The 26,061-nt window shown below is 39.6% G+C and overlaps 2 protein-coding genes across 3 annotated transcripts in view; one reads left to right on the top strand and one right to left on the bottom strand.

The window, feature by feature from the left end:
• gfra1b (gdnf family receptor alpha 1b) overlaps positions 1-12,432 on the top strand; it is a 20,681-nt gene extending 8,249 nt beyond the window's left edge. Inside the window, exons 4-10 of the mRNA XM_020604949.1 lie at positions 4,041-4,219; positions 4,501-4,673; positions 5,177-5,286; positions 6,929-7,063; positions 7,742-7,935; positions 9,835-9,882; positions 10,758-12,432. Of these exons, the coding sequence (XP_020460605.1) occupies positions 4,041-4,219; positions 4,501-4,673; positions 5,177-5,286; positions 6,929-7,063; positions 7,742-7,935; positions 9,835-9,882; positions 10,758-10,910 (992 nt within the window). The 3' untranslated portion in view covers positions 10,911-12,432. The remainder of the gene's footprint in view (positions 1-4,040; positions 4,220-4,500; positions 4,674-5,176; positions 5,287-6,928; positions 7,064-7,741; positions 7,936-9,834; positions 9,883-10,757) is intronic.
• Positions 12,433-21,894: 9,462 nt separating this feature from the next.
• atrnl1b (attractin-like 1b) overlaps positions 21,895-26,061 on the bottom strand; it is a 57,301-nt gene continuing 53,134 nt past the window's right edge. Inside the window, exons 28-30 of one of the 2 annotated variants that reach the window (XR_002275325.1) lie at positions 24,970-25,084; positions 23,474-24,083; positions 21,895-23,198 (exon numbers count right to left, since the gene is read on the bottom strand). Coding sequence is in view for 1 of the 2 variants with exons in the window: in XM_020604968.1 (XP_020460624.1) it covers positions 23,959-24,083; positions 24,970-25,084 (240 nt within the window). In the remaining variant the exon portion in view is untranslated. Of the gene's footprint in view, positions 24,084-24,969; positions 25,085-26,061 lie in introns of both variants that reach the window. The other variant, XM_020604968.1, reaches the window with a different exon arrangement.

The following is a 26,061-nucleotide window of genomic DNA, read 5'->3' on the forward strand; positions in this document are numbered from 1 at the left end:
TGGCCTCCTTCCACTGTGTTGGCAAACGGCACTGAAGTAGATAAAGATGGAATTATTTCCTTAAACTTGGTAACAGCATTGCCAGATAGACATCTACTGTAGTGGAATTGTTTCCCACATAGAGTATAATCCATTAATGGAAATTCAAAAGTTATTAGAAAATGGTCAGACAGAAGAGGGTTATGGGGAAATGTGAATGAACAGCTCAAATATAAACTTAAGAATATTTTGAGTAACTTTCTCAGGCCATCACTTGATATTAAAATCATCATAAAATCATTATTGCTTTGTCTGTAGGAATTTTCATTCCATGCATAACATTTGGCAACTTATTGTCTGACATTCCAACATCAGCATCCTTGTGAACTTATATCAGAATCATAACTGTGAAGGATTAAATGGAGGAACAAAATAGCTGGGGCAATAGGAGCTAAGTGAGATTTTGCTAATTATATGGGTGCACTTAATAATGAATGGGTCTTGGGTCTGGTCATAAATACTGAGACACTGGCGAGGATTTAGTGGTGTTGGCAGGAAGCCTGATAGAAGGCAGGGTACCATGAAGAAAAAGGCTTCGACCACCACCGTTTTCTTTCTATTATGGGAGATGACAAAGAGGGCAGAAAGTGGCGGGGTAGATTTAGAAGGATTAAGTAAAGCAGTGAAAGACTATGAAGCATATGCAGCACAAAGCAGCATGAAGATGGTGGATTATTTGCATTCAAAAAAAACATGAGGCTAAAATATGAAAAAAGGAAAACATTTTAGAAAATTTACATTAATTAGTCAGTTATTAAACCCAGTTAGAAGTATCAAGGGACAATGGGCATCATTTACCAGTATCCTTGGTGGAAGTGGTACTCAAATTCCCTGCTTAAGTAGAAAGTAACAATATTACAGTGTAAAAATACTCTTACAAGTAAAGGTCCTAAATTCACAGTGCTACTTAAGTACAAAAGTAATGGCGTCAAAATATACTTAAAGTACCACAAATAAAAATACTCATTTTCATGATCTTCTCTGAGGGGGGAGCTCACTTTCTCATACTTTGAAACCCCCTATACTAGGACATTGCACATGAATACTAGGATACCACTGAGCCTAGCATTTGATAAGTTAGGGTGTTAATAAACCTGGAGACATCAGGTTCTCATATTTTCACATTCCCTGTATTAATGAACACAGCACACCAGGGCACCATAATTAACCTCCCCTTTGAGATCTGTACTTAACCCTTCCTGGCTGCAGTCCTTCAAAAGGCCTTTTGTATGTACCTGTGAGAGGTCAAAGGGTCAGATTCCGGTGTTTGGTGTGCTGGCTTGACAATTGGAAACATAGTGACCTTGCTCAGGGCTGCAACTTAAGAAGGCTAGATGAGATTTGTTTTTCTTTAAGCCAGTGGCCTTTTAACTGGATATGATGTTACCCACATATCATATATCATAACTGCACAAAATTTCTTAAGTAAAAAAAATGAATGTCTCTCTTGAACTTTGCTACATCACCAATGATTCTCCCATTAACCTGAGTGTAATGTTAAAAACAGTGACATGGTTTGCAGTGAACTTATTCATCAAACAGAGAAAACAGAAAACTAGCTTATTAAAGGAAAAAACACTCCTGATAGAGAAGGTTTTTCCTGCTGTTTACGTCTATCTGGAGTCACACTCAGCTTGGGCTGCCAGCTACTGGTACATGCACACACACTTTACAGCCATGTTTAATCCACCTCCTCAAAAGAAGAACTTCTTATAAAGTGTGTTTTAGTACAACTAAGGTTAGTGTGTTAACTCTAGGTGACAGTAATTGAAGAAAAACGGTCCCACCTATTGCCCAAAAGCTACAAACCACTACTAAAGGATCGCAGCCTACGTTTCTAGGCACTTGTCAGTTGTAAGTAATGGGTTTTATAATATGTGATTAAGGTTCAAAAATGTATTCGGATTTAATCATTCTGTGGTGCATGAAAGTGTGCTGTGAGCTTTCATTCCACCTCCAAAGGCAGAATTACAGAACTCATTCTTCCATGCCGAGGCTGGCGATACAGTTTGTGTTACCGTGCTCAAGTCAGCCGAGCAGGAGGGACTTTAACCACAACAAATGAGAAAATGGGGTGTGAGAGCCATTATGCTAGGCACAGAGCACTTTTGCTGTGATGAAAAGAAAGGCATAGTGGAATGGAAGCAAAGACAGGTGACTCGGGTTACATAACTCAAGGCGAGGAAAATGAACTGTATCTGAGCATGTGTTTTTAAAACACGCATTTTCTTTAAGGCTGAGGACAACAAAATCGCCCTTGAGCTACATGATAAGAGGCGACAAGAAAAACAGCAGCAGTCACCCAAACATGTAACGGAATATAGCAATACAAGTAGTGTCCTTTTAGGTAATGATCTCAATATTAAGGGTTTGAGTTCTTGTCTAATGCAGAGTGATAAGGTCACCTTGGAGTGATTGTGCACTGTGGTGTAACCAGGGCTTTCTACTGCACATAAAGGAGTCGGATCATAAAGGCCAAACCTAATGAGGTCTGAGAGAAGAATCTGATAAGAGTCTGAAGCACACCATTTAGCCAGAGGATTTAGAGTTCAAACATGTAGCAGTGCGACTGCAACAAATGGAGCAACAAATTGGTGCAATAACTTATAATGAATCCACTGTAAAAGATCTATTCACACAATTTGTATAATGTTGTTTGCAAAGCCCGACTGTATTCTACAAGGCTGATAGCTCTCAGACGGTTGCTTTTTGTTACCATTAATGAAGAAGGAAACAAAATGTTACCATGTCTTTCACCATATAAATACAGAATTGCAGTCACTGTGTCCCTGCTGCTTTTTGAGCTCTGGTCATACGCCATAGACTATGTCACACGCTGTTGCTGCTGCTGCTGCGGTCTGAACTGACAATACCACAAGTGGCTGGTTTGGGTGCCAGCGCTGCAGTTTAGGAGCAAAGACTTTGGGTTTTGGTAAAGTTGCTTTTGCAAATGGTGGAAAAGGTTTTTTCCTATGATACAGTTCACCTGCATATTTTACAGAAGATATCTGCAGCTTATCCAGCATTAGAAGCCTAAATCGTTTCCAAATCACTGAAGTTATGGGACCTCTATTTGCCACAATTTTCTCGTCTTGTGCAGACGTGCATTTTCCTTGATTTGGCCCTACATGTGGCAGCTCTGTAAGCCTTTTGCAGTAGCCTAATAGGGTGACTGTGCAGAGGGTTGGCCTACATGCAGAACAGATGCATGTACTAAAAATTATTCAGTTTACAGTTTATCATTGGCGTGGAAATTTTTTCACAATAATTCAGATCATTTATCCACAGGCCTACATGATGATAAAACAATATTTTTCAATGCAACTAAGAGACTCTTAGAGACGTCCTTTGGACTAAACAGAAATTACCCATGTGTGGCTGATTTAACCTATAATATAGCCAGTGACAGATCCAAGCAGAGTGTGGATACCCAAACCGAGCCCACCAATGCCCGATGGTACCTAAGGGTTTGGATGGGAATTATGTTCAGGTCCAGTTTGGGTTCGGACACTTAGGTCAAACTTTAGGCTATATGACTGGAGCACTCAAATGTCTGCTTTGTTTAATGATAAGGGGCAAAATGGTTGGGCAACTCAACTGTGCTGGGCTCAGGTCAGGTTTGAGCACTATATACACTACAAGCTTGTCTGGGTCTGGGTTCGGACAGAAATATGCAGCCTGATCCATGCTCCAATCCCAGGGTAAGGGGTTACATAGTTTATTACATAGTGTAAATGATGGTGGAATTGAGAATTTTATGTTAAAATTCCTTTTAAAGAACTGCACTGCAGGACATTTCCTCATGAGGCCTTTCTTTCTTTTTTCCACTGACATGTTGCATCTTTTTCAGCAGCTGTACTGTATCCTCTCATATAATGCACTGATCACTATGTCCTTTTTTAAGCACTGATCATTTATGATGCTTAAACAATAACCTGTACAAGAAAGCAATAATTATTTCATGATGAAATAAGAAATTATGTCTCTCTCCTCTCTCTTAGTTGAGCCTGCATCCACAAAGGAGAACAACTGTCTGAATGCTGCCAAAGCCTGTAACCTGAATGACACGTGTAAGAAGTACCGTTCAGCTTACATCAATCCATGTGCTAGCAGGGTGTCTGCTTCTGAGGTCTGCAACAAGCGCAAATGCCACAAAGCTCTGCGACAGTTCTTTGACAAGGTGATGAAGCATGTTCACTTTCAGAGCCATTTGCAGCTGCGTGTTTGAGCCATGTTCACATTAGCCATTACTTTGTTAAAACATTTTTAAACTGGATAAACTAAGATACTCAACTACTCAAGTGCAGGTGGATTTAGAAGTTGGTGTTTCCTTTAGATGGCAAGGAAGATTAGTTTTGCAGCTATCACTGAACACCTGAGAGGAAATGGCGGTTTTTTTTGCCCACAAAATAAAACACCACCAGTGCCATATGTTCTTTCTCCTCTCTTTCCAAAATTAAGGTTCCAACTAGATACAGCTATGGGATGCTGTTTTGCTCCTGCCCAGCAGGGGATCAGACAGCATGCGCAGAACGCAGACGACAAACCATCGTGCCCGTCTGCTCCTACGAGGATAAAGATAAACCAAACTGCCTGTCTCTTCAGAACACATGCAAGACTAACTACATCTGCAGGTAAGGAGGCAAGACAGCTCCTTAACAGGCTTCATCCTTTTTCTCAGTGTGCATGTGTAGCAATAACTTTGTCTCCTTTTATGTCTGTACATTGAAAAACCAATTACAGTTTCTAGGAAGCGCATATCACCTGCAGAGAGAGTCTCAGTAGTAATTCAGAAGGTCTATTTTAAGAAAGGATAACTGCTGTTCTAGCGCAAAGTACACACTGAAAACTGAACATGAGGTTGTGCCAGTTTAATTCAGGGCTGTGATCAAAGAGGAGTTACTACATAAATAGGTTTTCATCCAAAACCCCAACTCTATATTTTGCATTCTGCACTTTTTCTTTGAAACCTTACAATTGTGTAAAATGGCTGCAAAAAATAGAAAACTGTTTTGTGTATGTGACATTAAATTACTCAACCAATCTGACAAGGCACTTGCCTAGTATAAACTTAGTATCTAATAACAGCATCAGGAAATTAGCATCTACCATATAACTTGTATCTATTGCTTTTTAGGTCAAGACTGGCAGACTTCATCAGCAACTGTCAGCCAGAAGCTCACTCCATCTCCGGCTGTCTGAGGGAGAACTATGCGGACTGCCTGCTGTCTTACTCAGGTCTTATTGGTAGGTTGTTCTCTGATGCAGTTTAAAATTGGCTTCAGAATAGACTGAGAACAGATAACTATAGACTGATAAGAAACACCATCAGGTTCTGTTATGATTTGTGTCTTATGATTTGATTTGGCTTTTATTCAGATTAGCGTGGGAAGTAAACAAGAAATGAGCAGAACATAATTCACAGATGTTTTTCCAAGTAATACACATCATTTGTCAGCCAATCTCTGCTCCGATCTTGATTTTCCTTTTTTTTTTCCTTGTGCTGTGTGAAGCTTTTGTCACCTTGATTAGAAGTGATGTATAAAAGATTGTTTTTCCTGAACCAAAAGCAAACAGAAGCCCATTAAAAGTGTGAAAAGCTGATTCTTCTTCTAAAACAGCAGCACAGAATTTAAACCAGTTCTTCAGAGCTCAAAGTACAAGGATCATTCACCACAACACAGTCACCATACAGCCATGGTTGAACAATCCACTCATTAATATTGACTGATTAAGGAAAGTGTCAAATTGAAAAATATGCAATTGTTATTGTACATGACAACACTGACTACATTTTCTTCACATACTAGCAATGTATCATAAACACTCACTGCTTCTTTGCAGGCGTTAACCTGCTAGAATAAGAATTAATTGTCCAGACATTAACTAGCAAGCAAAGTTCAGTAAGTGGCGGTTAAGGCACCACATCAACCAAGCTGCCAGACGGATGATATCACAGTCAATAAACTGCAAATCTGTAGGGTGTAAATATCATCTCAGTTCATTTACCACAGCATTGTGCACGTATTCCATCAGCAGTTTTCATTAAAGGAAAGATTCTGCTGACATCATGTTGTTGACAGCACTTCAAATAAAATAAAAAATTTTATAGCACTTTAAAAAAACAACAGTATGTTGACCAAAGTAATTCATAATGAAGCATATAAAGGCATAAACAACACAAACAAAACAAAATATTCAAAATACAGATGTGTCAAGCTCTAGCAGTGAAAGTTGACAATTTTGTGGCAGATCTAATATTAATAGATAAGCTCTTCCATATTGTGGGTGCTGCCACAGCAAAAGCTTGATTATCCCAACATTTATACCTGGACTTTGAACCCTCTAGAAGTGTCTGACCTCAGTGATCTCACTGGCAGCCAACACTGTAAACATCCAGCAAGATACAGAGGTGCTGAACAGTGACGTGCCTTAAAACGCAAACCCCAATAACTTAAAATTCTAAAAATGAACAGGGAGCCAGTAAAGTGAATAGTTAAGTCTTAGAATAATGTATATGTTGTGGAACAGACGTAACTGGCGATGCCATATCATTTAGTGGGATAGAGTACAAGTCAGTGAAGCTTATCATGGTGCAGCGGGTTGCTGTGTCTCTGTAAAGGCAGAGGGTGGAGTCACCAGTGGAGTCTCACTAAAGCTAATAGCATTTGCAAATGATGGTTATCATAACACAGATCACCAGTGAGGTATATTGCAAGTCAACACAAGTTCTGTAGAATGTGTAAATGGGATAAAAGCTCCCTATGATGTTGAATAACCTCATCCTGGTTAGCTTACCTACAGTACAATAGCTGTCCTATTAGAGGGTTTCAACTATAATAATGGGACTACAGTTTACACTGTCTTCGTCACTTCTTTAACGATGCAGGTACGGTGATGACACCAAATTATGTGCGCGCTCTCGGCATTAGCCTGTCACCATGGTGCGACTGCAGCAGCAGCGGGAACAGCAAGCCAGACTGTGATAAATTTGCTGAGTATTTCACCAACAACCGCTGCCTACGTGAGTTCCCATATTCAGTGATCCTATCTTGCACTATTCTTCACTGCATTAAATCAGATTTAGTTGCATTGTCCAGACCTAAGTTGCTCTTTTGAAATAGTAATTGCTTGAAACAGATCGAGTTGAATGTGATGGTCTATCATGTCTGACAGTTGGTCTTTACAATGATTAAACACCAGACCAATCAAAAAGGAGTGTTCGCCCACATTCTGTTTTACTTTTGAAAATGCATCTTAAATTAAATTTCAAATTGATGAGAAATTAACATTATATAAATTATTTTTGGAGTTTTCTTGTTTCAACCGTTTATTAAGATCATTTCTGTACAGTTTTGTGAATCATAGCTTTTACAGGCAGACACCGCTAAAAAGGCTCTTGAAGAACATTTCTCTTCCTACCTAATTATCTGAATTATCAAGTATAAGCAGCCTTTAGGTGGACATTAAAAGGTTTTTGGCCATGCCACTTATTTCAGAGGCAAGGACTGAGGACACCTAAATTGTTGGATGTTATATGATAATGTTCATTACATGTAATTTACAGCTGAATCAAAGTCATGGCACTGGATGCATCATTTCTTGTATATTCTAGCATTTTTTTGCACTTGGTCAATTCCTTGTATCTTCTGTGTATGTACAGGATCAAGCATGTCACCAAGCCGTACACTGTTTTTTGCAGGTAACGCCATCCAGGCATTTGGCAACGGTACTGATGTTGGAGTCTGGCAACCTCAACCCCCAGTTCAGCCTACTGCAGCAGAGTCCAGCATCACTCGGAGGGGCAAAGAGAGAAGCAGTAACGCACTGGACGCACTGACAGACATGACCAAACTGGAAGGCAACTCATTATATCACATCTGTGGGACTTTACAGGTGAAATTTTAACCATAAAAAGTTTTAAAACTGGCCTTTGTGTGTTTGGTGTAGCTTTTATCAAACAATAACACTGATGTAAAATTTCAGGATATAATAGTAGATAAAGAAACAGAGAGGATAATTGTCTCCAATTGTGCTCATCTAAGACACAGTCCTGTGCAAGTCTTAGCCCACCATTAGTTTTTCTGTTTTAGCAGGTTGTAATTATAGTTTATATTTATTTCTGTCTCTTCATTAAGATATAACCAGAAAATATAGGAAAAATGTACACAATATTAAACACCACAACATTTTCAGAACAAACTGGCTTCTACAGTCTGAAGTCAAGACAAAGAAACTTCTCATCAGATCAGTTTTCTTGGTCCACTCCTGTTTTGTCCTTGACCTCTCTGGATTCTTCATATTTCTTTAGAACAGCCTGATACCACATCTGGAGTGTCCACTTTGTTTTTTTGTGTTTTTTTAATAGTGTGTATGCATTTCCTGTATTTTCTAGTTGTACTTTGATAAAGAGACTGAGAAATAAACATAGAGTCATCATAACATTGCTAAAACAATAAATCGAATGGTGGACTTACACTTTTGCCCAGTGCTGTACCTTAAGAAATGATAATGTCTAAGTGTCCGGTGTCTAGCTCTGTCACCGTGATGGTTCAGGGCTGGTTTTATGATGGCATGCACAGATTCCCCCCCTCCCAGGCAGAAAGATGAGACATCACTGAGGAGTCAGAGTTTCCAAAGCCGTCATGTCAAAGCTAATTGGTTGCCACGGTAACATCAGAAGTAACCTACAGGGGTGTCTGTGACTGTGTGTGTCCACAGGGACAAAGTATCATTATAAAGATATAACACGCCTTCTGTTCCCTAAATACTGGATGGTTAAGGGCAGGGAAAGACTGAAGTATATAAACAAATCTCTACTACTGCAGCTTTGCTGCGTATGGTTGCTGACATAAGGCACACACGTCAGTGAACATCTCTCTACCTCATGCACTTGCGCTGAATATAAATCACTAATTCCAAACAGCTGCATAATTAGTTACGAGTTGCTTTGACTGTGTCTGTTTGGTGACACAACAGCGTCTCCACAAAACTTCAAGCTTCACAGCATAAGTAGAGGTCACGAGTTCATTTCTGAAAAGCTCCAAAACAGCTACTAAAGTGACCTCGCTGTGACATTATCATCATTTTTAATGGTAGTTGTAGTTTTTTTCCCCTCAACTGTTTGTACTCCAGCTACTTTTTGGCCTCACCAGCACACCTCAGACCTCTGCTATTCTCCACTGATAAACACAATGGAGCCATATTTTTTTCAGATGATATCACATATTTTAAGTGAGAGATTCTATCAACTGGTCTTTAATAGCGATAATATGATTTATCACCAGTAAAAACATTCTCCAGGAGAGACGACCTATGGAGCAATGAATCATTCTTCTCTGGAATCCTGCTTCACAGAATTCCAACATGTGGAGTGTTTATGTTCCCAAACCACTAGAGAGTCACTTTATCATTTGCTGTACAACATCTCTGTATCTGTGTATTTGTTTATGCATGTGCGCTGTTTCTGTGTATAGCTGAAGAGGCCTGGCACAGTCTCAGAGTTTTAAATCGATTAAACCCACATAACCTTGAGCTTCCACAAACAGGCAAGCTCACAAACTTTTGCACAAACACATTTAAATCTTTCACATCTTGTATGAGAAAGGTAATTATACACAAGAGATCTGTGTAGGCCTAAACTACAGGATTTGGTGGAAACAAAATCTAAATGTTATTGTGCTGCACAACTGGAGCAGTGAGAATGTGTGGTGATGCTGTAATGATTTTGCCTGACCTTGTAAATCTCAGAACCTGTGCACTTTCTTTAACTGCAGCTTGTTTTTATCCTTCCAGGCCCAAAAACTTGTGTCAAATCAAACAGTGGATACTGGTGTTTGTGTGGTAAGTATTGTTTTATTTTATATGTTCTTTTCACGGTCGCTCTTAGAGCCCAAACTACTAAATAATAATGATTTTTAAAAATAACAGTGGGGTCACTACTAATAGTTTTTTTAAAATCCTTAGACATTTTTATATGGATCAATTATCTTTGCAGAGTTCAACATTTCACAATTAAAAAAATTAATTCACTGTAACAGCTAACAGATGCAGGAACACTGAAGAAACCGGGTACCATTGGTCACCATCCGAATATACTCTAGTGCAAAATTTGGCTGAATTTCCAGAAAAATAAAATGTGAATATAGGGTATGTGCATTTCCATCCACCACTACCCAGTGACATAGACAGTGGCTGTGCCAATTCTCCAGTCAGGTGCCATCACAAAAGAAGGAGGCACAACAAGATGGTGTCACTGCAAGAGCAACCATCAAACCACAAATGATGGAAACAAGATGGAAATATCTGATGCCATTTTTCATCTTCACCAAGTGACATTTACACGCTTTGTGAGAGTCAGTGTCTGTTTCCATATCACCTTGTCACTTTTTGTTTTCAACGATACACCAACTTTTCTATCTCAGCCAAGAGTACGAATTTTTAAGCAATATTTCCGCTTCTTTTTCAGATTTTCAGTGCTTCAGCTTGGGCCTTTTATGTACAAATTGTAAATGCACATAGAACAACAAGTGCATGGAAATGAATTTAAAAAATTACAATAAAATTACAACGTAAATTAGTTTTCCAGCCGTGTGACTTCCATCAAATATTTCTGTAATATCAATGAAAAGGAACTGACATACTGTATATGAATTATCAATTTCAAAATATTTATTTTCAACACAGTGTAACAAACTCTGTGGTTCTTTCTCCGTCAGAACCATGACCTGGACGAGTCCAGTGATTCACATGCCATTGCTAGAAGCTCACCAGCTGAACTCACCTGCTTACCTCCCTCAAGTATGCTCCTGGCCCTGGCCTTTGCTTTTACACCAACAGTATTACCACTTGAAGGTTTCCAGCTTTTGTAGGATGTAACAACTGTGGCTCAACGCTCTTATCTCAAGAAAAGATTCAGCTCATTTTAATTTAACCATTTTTCAAAGTGTCACGCCTACATTTGTCTAGAAGTGGAAAAAAGCAACTGGAGTCCATGTTGACTGTGTTGAAAACAGACCTACTGAAGCTGTCGCAGAGATTATCATCTCATTTGCCTTCCATGCCTTGTGGGGGCAATTTGGTGACTTCAAAACTCACACTTAAAATACTTTTTTGTTTTGAGGGGGGAAGTAAAACCCTGTGATCTGATAACTACGTGAATAAATTCACTTCTTTTGGAGTGTGTGCAGTCAGTACACATTTGACTGCCACTGTGCTGAACTGTGTTTTGAGGACGATGTGGTTCATTCTCTGCTTACAGTAACTGTGCTATGATTTGTCTTGCCAATAAAGTTGATTTAGTGAAAGAAAAGGAAAACAAAGTGTTGATCTAAAAGGGTTGATGTCACATTGGACTAACACATTTCATAACTGCACAGTATGGAAAGTGATTCATGTAACATTACATCCCAGTATCCTCAAAGGACAAAGTGACAGTTTTCTCGTCTACATTTTAGATCAGATAGATCAATTTTGTAGCTTGAGTCGATTGTTATGGTGTTTTTTAATCACATCACCCTAAAAATAACACTTTGTACATATGATACATGAAATGTGCGCTTTATTACAGTATGCTGCCGTTAGCTTGTGACATACTGTCTGTAATGTTGTTGAGACTATGTTAGTATCTGACGACTGAGGCCTCTCAGCTCTATCCAGTGTTGCTATGATTTAGAAAATGTGATGGGGTATGTTTCATTGGTCATGTGGATAAAGGCTTTTATTGTGTGATTAAGTGCATAATTGTTATCTTGGCCAGAACCTTTCATTTTTAATAATAAAATCATCTGTAGCAGCAAAGAGAACAAAGATATTTAAGAAAAATATTTAATAGCTGCAAAGTCAAATGTTTTGTTGATTTGATCCAGAATTTTAAAGTGCCAGTTTGCTTTTTTATGTTTTTGTATCTTGACAGAGAGCGAGTGGACAAGGGATTGATAAATAAAGTGTGTACAAACCTACGAGTAGAGTGAACCACAAAAGACAAAAGCAGACTTTCATTATTAGCAATTACTGCTGATGCAAATGGAGATGAAAACAGTTATTATATATTTAATGACACCCTAACCCTATCAACGACATTCAAAGAATGTACAACATAATGACAGTAAACACTGAATGCTTCTTTTACATATCCTTACCATTTCTAAAGTGAATAAAATGTGTCACTTCCATGTATGATCCCTGTCATCTAAACTAAAGCCTCTAATGATGCATTTTCATCCTCCTCCTTTATAGACTGTTTTTCAAAAGGTTCAAAAAGTTTTGGTCACACAGAACAACCTGGGCTAAGCTGGACCTACTAATATTACCAGCACAAACCTAACGACAACTCACACTGAAGGCCACCTTTATGTACAAGTAGCCATGAAAAATGTTTGAAATTTTGGTTTGTCTGTTCAGTGTTTACCAAACCGATGAAATAAAAATGGTGAACAGTGACTCATACTGGTTTCTACAATGAACAGCAAATGATCCATCCTGTTTTTGGTTCCTATCACTCCATTTGGCTGCTCTTTCAGCACCTACTGTAGGAGACTCCAGTAAAGCTGGATTACAAAATACAGTAGCACCAGGCAGACAGACTACCATTGCCAGTCTGATCACATCAGTCTCTGTGTGGAGTGACACAGGCGGACAAGGACGCAGCCTACAGAGGACAGACGTCTGAGCGGACGGGCACACCTGTTCTGGCACAGTGATGGAATACTTGACCTAGACAGAGCCTAAGATTTATTAGAGTTGTCACAGAAGCAAAAGGGCCCAAATATCGTCCTAATGTTATGCATGAGATGGAAATGACAACTGTCCATTCTAACTGACAGGAGGAAAGTGTGGGGAATGGGGTAAGAAATCCCTTTTTTTAAAAGGGGAATTAACTAAGATTTTACACTGTCTGATAAATCAAGTGAAAATGGGACAGGACATTTTGTCTCCTTGCTGTTTCTGCTCCTTCATACTCTGACTTCACTACATTTTAGAGGCAAAAATACTTTTTACTCCACTACATTTATTGGATAACTTCAGTCACCTTTTAGAATCAGACTATACAATTACAGTATGATCATAAGAGTTTATTGATTCTTAGTGGAAAAATCAAAAACTACCCAGCAGTACTTCAAATTATAAGGTAGCGTTTTTAGTTCCACTTTTACAGCTACAGCATTAAAGTGATAATCATGTATCAATAGTTATAATTAAATAATATGATATACTGTACATCAATGTAAAATGTGCCATTTTACTGTACATAATATGTACTTTTACTTTTGGTACTTTAAGTACAAAGTACTTGCATCAAAATATACTTAAGTAACATTTTTTAATTTAAGACTTAATTGTTGTAACAAAGTATTTTTACATTGTGGCATTGCTACTTTTACTTATGTAAACAATCTCGGTACTTCCTCCACCACCTGTTATAAGTAGATATGAAAAAAAAGAGTCAGTCATACCAAGTAATCATTTTATGCTGTTGTACAGAAAAACATAAGTGTAGATAAAAAAAAACTAAATGAACAATACTAACATACTGGGCTGTATAACTATGTGCCTTTTGTGGTTACTCTGAGGGTGGAAAAAAAAACAAATTCTTGCTTATTTGTCAACTAGCCAATCACAGTTTAATTGTTCGGGTTTTATGAATGCAGCACACAGTAGTTTGCTGAAGCATTGAGACAAGAATAGCTGTCATTAAACGTATGATAAATATTACAGCTCCCCAGGTTTACTGTTCCCCTGCCATAAAGTCCCGAGGACTTGGAGATTTGTTTTGACACTCTTCCTCCCACAACTATAAAACCACTGCAGGTCTACTCAATCCAAATGTGCACCCTTGGCACAGATTAAACAGGATACTGATAAAACAGTTCAATCATAGCAGCACTGCCTGGTAGGGATCACACATCTAATTACTGCAACTTTGACCTCTCCAACAACATTGTTTCAGCACCTTGAAACTACTCTGTGGATTTCACCTTTTCCATTAACCAGGAGAGCAGCAGCAATTTCACTTTATTACTTTCTTTTTGTTGTTGTTGTGCCCAAATGTCAGTGTGTGCCTGCCTTTTCACAGTAAACACTGCATGGCATCAGTTATTTTGAGATGCTTCTTCACATCTTCTCCAGAACAGTGCAGCAGCAAAGATAAGAGATAATAATACAAGTGCTTGATTGCACAGTGAAGCCAAAAGGCTCTACTCAAGTGAAAAAACTGGAAGACACTGAAAAGATTTTAAAATTCTGAATGGTGTATGAAAAATAGAGTATGAAAAACAGAGTCAACATGATAAAGCTAAAAAAAATTAAAAAGGGGGGGGCTGGTTGGGGACAAATATATACAGTAGGTACGGAAAGTATTCAGACCCCCTTAAATTTTTCACTCTGTTATATTGCAGCCATATGCTAAAATCATTTAAGTTCATTTTTTTCCTCATTAATGTACACACAGCACCCCATATTGACAGAAAAACACAGAAGTTTTGACATTTTTGCAGATTTATTAGAAAAAGAAAAACTGAAATATCACATGGTCATAAGTATTCAGACCCTTTGCTCAGTATTTAGTAGAAGCACCCTTTTGAGCTAATACAGCCATGAGTCTTTTTGGGAATGATGCAACAAGTTTTTCACACCTGCATTTGGGGATCCTCTGCCATTCCTCCTTGCAGATCCTCTCCAGTTCTGTCAGGTTGGATGGTAAATGTTGGTGGACAGCCATTTTCAGGTCTCTCCAGAGATGCTCAATTGGGTTTAAGTCAGGGCTCTGGCTGGGCCATTCAAGAACAGTCACGGAGTTGTTGTGAAGCCACTCCTTCGTTATTTTAGCTGTGTGCTTAGGGTCATTGTCTTGTTGGAAGGTGAACCTTCGGCCCCGTCTGAGGTCCTGAGCACTCTGGAGAAGGTTTTCGTCCAGGATATCCCTGTACTTGGCCGCATTCATCCTTCCCTCGATTGCAACCAGTCGTCCTGTCCCTGCAGCTGAAAAACACCCCCATAGCATGATGCTGCCACCACCATGCTTCACTGTTGGGACTGTATTGGACAGGTGATGAGCAGTGCCTGGTTTTCTCCACACATACCGCTTAGAATTAAGGCCAAAAAGTTCTGTCTTGGTCTCATCAGACCAGAGAGTCTTATTTCTCACTATCTTGGAGTCCTTCAGGTGTTTTTCTTTTTTTAGCAAACTCCATGCAGGCTTTCATGTGTCTTGCACTGAGGAGAGGCTTCCGTTGGGCCACTCTGCCCTAAAGCCCCGACTGGTGGAGGGCTGCAGTGATGGTTGACTTTCTTTGACTTTCTACAACTTTCTCCCATCTCCCGACTGCATCTCTGGAGCTCAGCCACAGTCATCTTTGGGTTCTTCTGTACCTCTCTCACCAAGGCTCTTCTCCCCTGATAGCTCAGTTTGGCCGGACGGCCAGCTCTAGGAAGGGTTCTGGTCGTCCTAAACGTCTTCCATTTAAGGATTATGGAGGCCCCTGTGCTCTTAGGAACCTTAAGTGCAGCAGAAATTTTTTTGTAACCTTGGCCAGATCTGTGCCTTGCCACAATTCTGTCTCTGAGCTCTTCAGGCAGTTCCTTTGACCTCATGATTCTCATTTGCTCTGACATGCACTGTGAGCTGTAGGGTCTTATATAGACAGGTGTGTGGCTTTTCCTAATCACGTCCAATCAGTATAATCAAACACAGCTGGACTCAAATGAAGGTGTAGAACCATCTCTGGGATGATCAGAAGAAATGGACAGCACCTAAGTTAAATATATGAGTGTCACAGCAAAGGGTCTGAATACTTATGACCATGTGATATTTCAGTTTTTCTTTTTTAATAAATCTGCAAAAATGTCAAAAATTCTGTGTTTCTCTGTCAATATGGGGTGCTGTGTGTACATTAATGAGGAAAAAATGAACTTAAATGATTTTAGCATATGGCTGCAATATAACAAAGAGTGAAAAATTTAAGGGGGTCTGAATACTTTCCGTACCTACTGTATACTGTAACCCTGTCTTACAGAATATATGCATACTATACATATAGTGGGGCAAATAAGTATTTGATACACCGCCGATTTTTCAAGTTTTCCCACTTACAAAGAACAAACAGATCTGTAATCTTCATCGTAGGTACACCTCAACTGTGAGAGACAGAATCTACAAAAAAAATCCAGTAAATCACATTGTTAGATTCTTAAATAATTTATTTCTATTTTATTGCATGAAATAAGTATTTGATAAAATAGAAAAATAGATCTTAATATTTGGTACTGAAACCTTTGTTTACAATTACAGAGGTCAGATGTTTCCTTTAGTTCTTGACCAGGTTTGCACACACTGCAACAGGGATTTTGGCCCACTGCTCCATACAGGTCTTCTCCAGATCTTTCAGGTTTTGGGGCTGTCGCTGGGCAACACAGAGTTTCAGCTCCCTCCATAGATTTTTTTTATTGGGTTCAGGTCTGGAGACTGGCTAGGCCACTCCGGGACCTTGAAAAGCTTCTTACGGAGCCATGCCTTAGTTTCCCTGGCTGTGTGTTTGGGGTCATTGTCATGCTGGAAGACCCAGCCACGGCCCATCTTCAATGCTCTTACTGAGGGAAGGAGGCTGTTGCCCAAAATCTCTCTTGCAATTCATGGCCCCATCCATCCTCTCCTCAATACGGTGCAGTCGTCCTGTCCGCTTTGCAGAAAAGCACCCCCCAAAGCATGATGTTTCCACCCCCATGCTTCACAGTTGGGATGGTGTTCTTGGGATTGTACTCATCCTTTTTCTTCCTCCAAACACGGCAAGTGGAGTTTATACCAAAAAGTTCTATTTTGGTCTCATCTGACCACATGGCCTTCTCCCATGCCTCCTCTGGATCATCCAGATGGTCTTTGGCAAACTTCAGACGGGCCTGGACATGTGCTGGCTTGAGCAGAGGGACTTTGCGTGCGCTGCAGGATTTTAAGTCATGATGGTGTAGTGTGTTACTAATGGTAACTGTTGAGACTGTGGTCACAGCTCTCTTCAAACTTATATAACCTATTCAGACTCCATGGTACAGTAACCTGAAGACCTGTCAGTCTGCTCAAAACTAATTTGTTGACTGTCCAGTACACAGGAGTCCAGCACCACGGAGAGCGACGCTCCCACAAAGGGCAACCTGGAGTTAAAATAAAGCGCATGACACCAGGGATAAATCCCAATCTCCTTAGCTGATTGTTCCTCACTTCTTGATCCTCACTCAACCTGGAAGTCTGTCTAGTCTGCCATCTTGAAGGACATCCCAAAGCTCTTATATTCTGCCCTAAGGAGCAAGGATGCTACTGGAGGAGCCAAGAGCAAGGACACAAGAGACCATTCTTTCCTTTTATGGACCAACACACCCTTTATAGAAATCAGTTGGTAACTGGATGCTTCAGATGAAAAATTAGAGAAAAAGGATGATGACATTTCCTTGATTCTACTCTCTGCTTCCTTTTAAACGACCGATGCCTGTTGATTTTCAGTGTCGGCTCTGTTTCAGGCCAGTGTAGCTAACCTTCTATGCGTTTCAAATTTTTGTTCCCATATACGTTTGTGTTGCCAATGGCAGGTTTTATTTTGAAGTCTGTACTGCTCTATTGCTAGCAGATCCTTCTGATATGTTTACACACTGGCTATGGTTTTCATAAAAACGGGTGTTCAACCAGCTAGTGGCTAACTTCTAGAGAAACATGATGACTCTTGCTGAGTAAGTCTTGATCATATTGTTCAGGCTCATCAGATCTACAGTAGGGCCACATATGCTAGCAGCCTAGATCTGATAAGAAAACAAATCAGATTTAATCTAATCTGAGTCTCTTGGTCTCTTGGACTGGGGAGGGGATCAGATTTGGATCACTTCTGAATGCAACACGAACATATTCAAACAAAGTAAAGTTAGATACAGAGGAGCCGGCCACATGGCTGTTCTCCTGTCTATACAGATAAGGCAACAAGTAGAATACAGGCTGCCATTTAATTAACTGAGATGAAGAAATCTAAAACTAACAATCCATCTACGGAATGCAGCTGTAGGCTGAACATGTCAGATAGGCAACAGATAATAATGACTAACTGACATATTCAGCTAACTGAAAAGGACTGGCCTCTTCTGAAACATTAGGTAGCACTGATATAGCAGCAGATGACCATCAGTACACAGATAAAGTTTAAGGCTGGCAATGAGTGCAGCAACAACATAATCCATAGAACAGCACTTTCGATGCAATTATGATATGAAACACAGCAGAGCAAGATGCTTTCTGAACCCATTGATTTTGAATTGTGTTGTTATAATGCTTAGCAGATAGGAATGTATCAAGATGTTATGAAGAGGATTAACCGCAGGACCAGACAGGGTGTCAGGCCGGGTTTTGAAGCTATGTGCTGACCAACTGGCAGGAGTTTTCTTGGACATTTTTAACCTGTCCCTGCATCTTGCTTCAGTCCCTGTGTGCCTCAAGTCCTCCATGATTGTGCCTGTGCCCACTAGCTGTCACCTGCCTCAATGATTACCACCCTGTTGCTCTGACACCAGTAATTATTAAGTGCTTTGAGAGGATCATTCTAAAGCACATCAAGGACGTCATCCCTGTTGGTCTGGACAGCCATCAGTTCGCCTACAGAGAGAACCGATCAACAGAGGATGCTGTCTCAATAGCACACAGGATACTCCAGGTGGGACAGGGCTAACACTTATGTCAGGATGTTATTTGTTGACTTCAGTTTGGCATTTAAAACTATAATCCCAGAGAAACTGGTACTGAAACTGCACAATTTGGAAATGCCTGTAGTGATGTGTCATTGGATTAAGGACTTCCTCACTAACAGGCCTCAAGTGGTGAGAATCGGAAGCTGCACATCATCCACACTGATCCTGAACACAGGCACACCACAGGGCTGTGTGCTCAGCCCAGTTCTCTTCACTCTGTTTACCCATGACTGTGATGCCATTCACCCCACAAACACAGTAGTGAAGTTTGCAGATGACACCATAGTAGTGGGTCTCATCTCAATCAATGATGAGACTCACTACAGAGAGGAGATCCAGCACCTGACAAGGTGGTGTTCAGATAACAATCTTGTCCTGAACACCAACAAGACTAAGGATGTCATTGTGGATAGGAGGTCCAGGAAGACACAACATGCTCCTCTTCTCATACAAGGGGAGGTGGTGGAGCAAGTGGATAACATCAAGTTCCTGGGCATCCACATCACATCTGACCTGACCTGGTCTCTGAACACATCCTACCTGGTGAAGAAAGCCCAGCAAAGGCTCTTTTTCCTCAGGAAGCTGAAAGTCAGGGCATTGTAGGAAGTCCTCTTCTGGATCTGGACTCACTATACACTGACCGGATCCAGAAGAGGGCTGGACAGATTGCTGCAGACCCCACCCACCCAGGCAACAGTCTGTTTGTGCCTCTTCCCTCCAGGAAAAGGTACAAGAATATAAAGACTAAAACAAACAGACTGAGACACAGCTTCTTCCCCAGAGCTGTGAAATCAATCACCCCCCTAACCCCTAGTCACCCACACACCCTCCCCCCTATGGACAGACACAGAACACTGGACCTCACACCTCCTCCTAAAGACTGAGATTTGCACTGTGCTGCACCTTATAATGTTACTACACTCTTTTGCTGCAAACATGAAGCTGACCTGATTAGGTCCCATACATCCCTTTTTACATGTTCATATTTTTATAGACATACAATTTTGTAAGTAAATAATGTGTCTTTTAAGCCGCGAGCTGCCGGAAAAAAATTTCATTGTGCTATGCATAATGACAATATTCTTGACTTGATTACCTAAAGTGACAATAAAGCCAGCAGTACACAGAAAAAATAAGGGCTGTGTGGAAAACAACAAAGATACCCTCTAGTACAGACTTTGCAGTGGGTCAACAGATTCCAACAACTGCAAGTCTGCCCATAACACTCATGGAATTCAAACTATAGCACAGTAAGACAGCAGAACAAAAGAAATTAACAAGCAGCAAATGCCAAAACCCATGAAAAGCAAACATATTTCCAGGCAAACATAAGCTAAACACACAGGGCACACCTACTGTACTGTGTGCAGACAAAGTCTTACTTACCTTGCTTAAGACAAGTAGCCATCCTCAACATCTCAGCAGAGCAGGCCACAGACCCAAGGACTTCCACCGTGTCCACCTTTAAAAGGCAGTTTGTGGCTAGGGGATCCAACTAAAACACAATTATTGCCCCACAAAGCCGCCCTGACCCGAGTTTAGACTGTTAACAGTCAAATCTAGATTCTTATGATGAATACCCAGAAGTAACGGCATCTTGTCTGAAGGATATTGACAGCAAACAGAAAGGCCAATTTAAATACCAATCTTGTTGCGGTATTTACGTACAAACATTACTTAGCCTATATAAAATACCGTTATTATGACAAGTTGGAAAAATACCAACTTTAACCAAGTTGTCCATGTCTGCCAATAAAGATCTCCGCAAAAAGTTACCCAGGTGTCCACAATTACACCAAAATGGCCGCGAAGGTTTGATCCCTACAATACTAACAGAGTCACTTCTATTACCATCATAGCTTTATTTATCACTATACCTAATGCCTTGTCAGAAAGAGGCTGCAATTATATAACCCGGTAAAAATGACAGATTTTGCTTATATTTTCATTTATCTGGTGGGACTACAGAATATATCGCGATCTTCCCACGGAACTTCAATTATAATGTATCAGCCAAACACATGGTTTGAATGGGTTATTATCTTGTGCTCACAAAAGAAAAATGCATAGTTAAATGGCTGTCATTATTCTCACGCCCAAACTGTGGCAGGACAGCTTTGAGAGCATCATACAGTTAAAATGACTGAACACATCTGCCTGTCTTAGTCTTTGACCAGCAGGGGGGTTTGTGTGCGCATGAAGCCTCGAGAAATGAACCCCTTTGCGAACTAATTGGCTGGAAGGCTTCAATGCTTCGGGAAGGTTCATCTCGCCATCACCACCAATTACATTACAATTCTTGAGAAAACACTGCACTCATAACTGCCTTTTCCAGCCTTGCACTTGGTGCAGAACATGTTCTTGGGTGTCATGGGACAGCTGCAACAGCAGGTAGCTAAAATTAAAAGGGCATGTTCCCTTGATAAATATCCTCCCAATGATTAATTAATAGATAAACTGACCAAAAATAATAATAAAAACCAATGCAATGTTAACTAAGCAATAGGACTGTGAACATCAACAACAAACAGGCCTAGCAAAATTAAAATCAATAAATGCATTATTAATATATGAGAAGCTGAAACAAGAGAGAAATTTTCTCGGCACTTGTGCTTAAAAATGAATTATTTACTCAACAAAGCAGATTTTCTGTCATCCAGACCCCACAACTCGTCATATTCAACCTTTCATTGGGTAAAGTGCAGGGATGATGCTAACAGAAGCTACCTTTGTGACACTAACTTTATTCAGTTTCAGAAGTACAGCTTAATGCAACAAACACAAACTGACAGCAAGGGCCTCAGCCTCCTCTAAAGATTTTTTTTTATATTCACCTACAGGAGTCAATAATGTCTGAGTCAAACAAGATCATGAGTAATATTCAAAAATTCAGTTCAGTCATATACCTTAGTCCATCCCATATTTTGCACAGTACATGGATTGCTGCGTGCATGCTGCATTGACTGTATTGTAATTCAGCCCATGGCTTGGAGATAATTACATAAAATAAAGCTTTTTAGAGTCAGTAATCCCGTTAAACATGCAAAAACATTCTGAATGTACCAACCAGGAAAGGATTCCACTTTTGCAGCTTTCACTATTAATCTTTTGTGCTCAGAAAATACTTTGTCTGGGTTTTGGTTTCTCTCTCTGTGATGTTCAGAGAGAATAATTATCATTATCTGAAACAATCAACCTCTGTTGAACAATGGGCACCAGAATGCAATTGCAAACTGGTAGTTTAAGCTTAAGAGGCACCAAGCACTGGACAGACAGAAGGAGAAAAAAGACAAGAGATGTGTTGAATAATTGGATGCTTCAATGCAAAAAGACTCCAGGTGATTTTCAGGCCTGTTTCTTTTTTATTTTCTGTCATGTTGTCCATCTTTAAAATACACTGAAGATTACAGATATGCAGTTTCTCATCTTTTTTCATGGTACAGTGAGACTGATTCCTGTGTAATGACACTGTTATAGGATTACAAACAAAATCCATACTATCCATATGAAATGCAACATAATGATCACTTTTCAAAAAAAAGCAAGACTGCCCACACAGTCGTTAAAGATGCACAATTCAAAAAGAATTGACTTTAACTGATTTAATTCAGACATCATGATATATAGGAACATGTTAAATGTGCTATTACACAGGAATCTGTTAAATATCAAAACAAAATATTAACAAAAATGTTCTTTTTACAAGTGTAGCAAAAAAAAAAAAATTATCATTAATATAACAGCAAAAGGTGGCAAGGCCTAAAATAAAAATAATCCCTTGCCATTCTGTCATAAAAACCTGACAAATGTGAAATTTCAGGAGATAAAAGTGACAAAGACTTTGTCCCAAGACACAGTACAGCTCAGCTCAGAGTGGAGTTAGGGCTAAAAATGGTCGACAGCTTTGAAAATTCTGCAGATCCTCAGGAGCCCGTGGAAAGCCAAGGCATTATAAAAGGTAAATTAACTCCTTGTACTCAAAAATGGAAATAAAGTTATAGCTTCAGAGGACTCTAAAAATACCTTACAAAACAAAGTAGTAAACAGGCAGCGGCGCATGGCCTCCCTGGTCTGATTTTATTTAGCAGACATCTTTTTTCCTAAATGGCATCCACCTACCACTTCTGTCCAAGGGAAAGTTCAAAAGCCTAATGTCCAAGTTGCACAGCAAAATGATAGAGTTATTAACCACAGTAAAGAATTTACTAGAACCTTAGTGCACCTTTCTGTTATGTAGCTTTTTCAACAGTGAACACAATGAAAAAAAGGATTTTTGTGACAAATGAAACTTCCAGTTTGTTAATAAAATGCATGTAACTTTTCTTAAGTTTCTGAGTTTTCCATGCTTTAGTTTGATGACTGATGACTTGTTTGTGCCTCCCCCAGTGCACAGTGCTCACCCACATACTGCTGGTAGTGATTGCAGTCTCATGTCTCTGCAGCATCTGTACATATATTCCACAGAAAATACAGATGTAAGCTTCAGCTGGGTGGATGATACAAATGTACACAAAATGCTAAAACAGATTAATAATGGTAATTGGCCAAGTGGTGTGACAAAATATCTCGATAACAAGGATCTGAGACTAGTGCATGACTTTCTCCACAAAAAAGGTGGCATGTACATGAAAGGTGAGTTAAGACCCAGGCTTATCACAGAAACTAAATGCTTTAGCATCATAAAATCCCACTTGTTAGCAAGCAAAAGAAATTCACATACCCCGTGTACTGAATATCTACCAGCTGTTTTCAATCATCTGTTCTTATTTCCAACAGAGTGTGAGGAAAATGTACATTTCCCGCACGCTGAGCAAATGGATGATGAAGTGTCACAAAATATTTATGACTGAAACTTCAAAAGATGAAGATTCTCCTAGTTAATCGGTGTCTGATGTCACTGATCGCTCATCAGGCAGGTGTCCTCTCAGCTTCACCACGGTGACCACCCAAGCCAAAGGGAAGAAGTTAGTAGATGGAAAAATTGTTGTTGCAAAGGCTGGGGAAGGATTCTGACATGGAGCAGGAAAGGTAATGAGGATTATGTTCTTAGGACATTAAAACTTCGGTGGTAGCAGCTGAATGAAATCTTCTACATGGAGCCATCTCTCGTCTCTGGAAAGCTTTCCAACTAGGACCCGCGAAATGTTGGAGCTATATCACCTCAGATGGCATAAAAAGGGACCCAATGGATCACAGGGTTACGACTCAGACGCAGGTGCCTTGGTGTGCAGGAGGTAGGGCTTTTCGGTTCTTTAAAGCCTGGGACTTGTCCTTAAAATCTGTTGGTTTCTGTTGTGAAATGTCTATCAGTGCACTGGCAATAATGAGTCCTACAAAGGGGAAAAAGCAGGAAAGGTTGTGAAAATCAAACAAAAGTTTGAAAAACACACAAGTGCACTGCAGGAGCATGTATAATATTTCAAACACACAATTCTATGGTCAGTATTTTCCAGCTACTTTAAGCAAATTGTCTTTTTCCTGTGGGGCCAAATATTTAGTGGTACCATCAGGAAGAAGACAAGATAGTGCTCTCTTTAAATGTAATGTAACTGTATGGTTTTGATATACATATATTCAGCATATTTTTGATGGCACACAAAATGTTATCTTTTTAACTGTGGGCTTGCTTTCTGAAACAAAGAAACATTCATTTAGTGAATCTTACTGTGTCTTACTGACCCAAAAAATACTGAAGACTTACACAAACATGCCTGTATCACTGAACCATGACTGGCATACACATATATAGAGGTGGAAGGTTGTGCTACATGTTGGTATGAAGTAAAGATAAGGTCTTCATAAATATGTCTAGTGAATTCATTACTTTTGACACAGCTGGTGTCACCCAATCATGGTCAACATTATCTGTATAAAGCAGATTCTTGCCAAGTGTCACAAACCACAGCAAATGTTTTTTTTAACCGCATAAGGACAATAAATATTTACAAAAATAACAAAAAAAATTCTCAGAATCCAACTTTCAAAGGGATGAAAATCAGGTTGAAAACACCAAACGATTCAGATTTATGTAAATCACTCCAATCAAAATTCAAACATCTCATATGAACATTTTTCATGAAACAAACTTCTTTTTTTTTCATTTTGTTCCAAGAATATATCACACTACTATATGGTTAGTACATATATCCTTTTTTAGACACAGATTTTAAAATGGAACCCTTTTAACCAAAACAAGAAAAGCAGCTGTGTTGCTACCTGACTGTCCTGGTGGCGGTAACTCTGAGGGCCCAGAGGGCAGACGCATGAGGATGGTAAATACAGCAGCTTTCCCTCCTGAACACGGCTCCATCGCAACAGGTTTAGGTGCGCCCTGAGGAGAGAAAGGGAGAGAAATTTCCATTTCAATTTTAGGGTTTATATTTCACTGTGAAAAGCTACACAGACGGTACAGTTTTGATGGTTGTTTTCTGCAACGTCACATGTGATGTTGAATTTTCTTTTCTGGTACAAGCAGACCAGTGTTCACCGACATTAGCTGCTGCATTTAAGCTGTGACAAATGGTTTGATTGGTCACCCAACAAAAACACTTGTGTGTGTGTGTGTGTCCCTGTCAGACAGTGCATGTGTTGAGGCACTGACCAACCCTCAGAGTTAATGGCCAAATCTGCTCATCTCAAGCGTGAAAAACATGTCATCCTGATAATGAATGTCAAGGGTTTCACAGCATGTTTTGGATGAGGGGATACAAATTGAGGAACAATAACATGTCTGAAGAGAACTGACTTTTTATTCTGTGTCTGCTTGAGTTTAAAATGGAGATGAGAGAGGCAGCAAAATGGGAGGAAAACAGGGATGCACAACCACATGTATTAAAACACGAGAACCAGAAGTGGGAGGCAATAATTTCTATTAACATGGAAGTTGCTGTATATTTCAACCTGTGCAAAAGGTAAAAACTAAACAATGATGCTAATTTGTGCACTGTGAATAAGCACTGAATCTAAAAGCCTTTATATACTGAATAAATTCATAATGTTAAGTACAAAACATGCAGTGAGCATCAAATGTTACACACAGTTACAGCTGCCAAATCACCAAAATATGCTAAAATAGAACAAGACGCTGATGTAAATTAATGTCAAAGTGCTGTTTTCCCCCACCCTTTTCAGTGTGGAGTCCTTTAATCAGAAGTAAGTGCAATCCTGTTTCTTAAGAAGCATGCAATATAATTTTCCATGCAACTGCCAATTCAGTTTACCATTTCAAATGCCACAGTTCACAACTGCTGTAAGTTTCCAAGTTACTCACTGAAGGGGGTGTTATAAGCAGCAAGCTTTAGCTATGTA

This window comes from Monopterus albus, unplaced genomic scaffold (genome assembly GCF_001952655.1).
Source record: "Monopterus albus unplaced genomic scaffold, M_albus_1.0 scaffold69.1, whole genome shotgun sequence".
Classification (NCBI taxonomy): domain Eukaryota; kingdom Metazoa; phylum Chordata; class Actinopteri; order Synbranchiformes; family Synbranchidae; genus Monopterus; species Monopterus albus.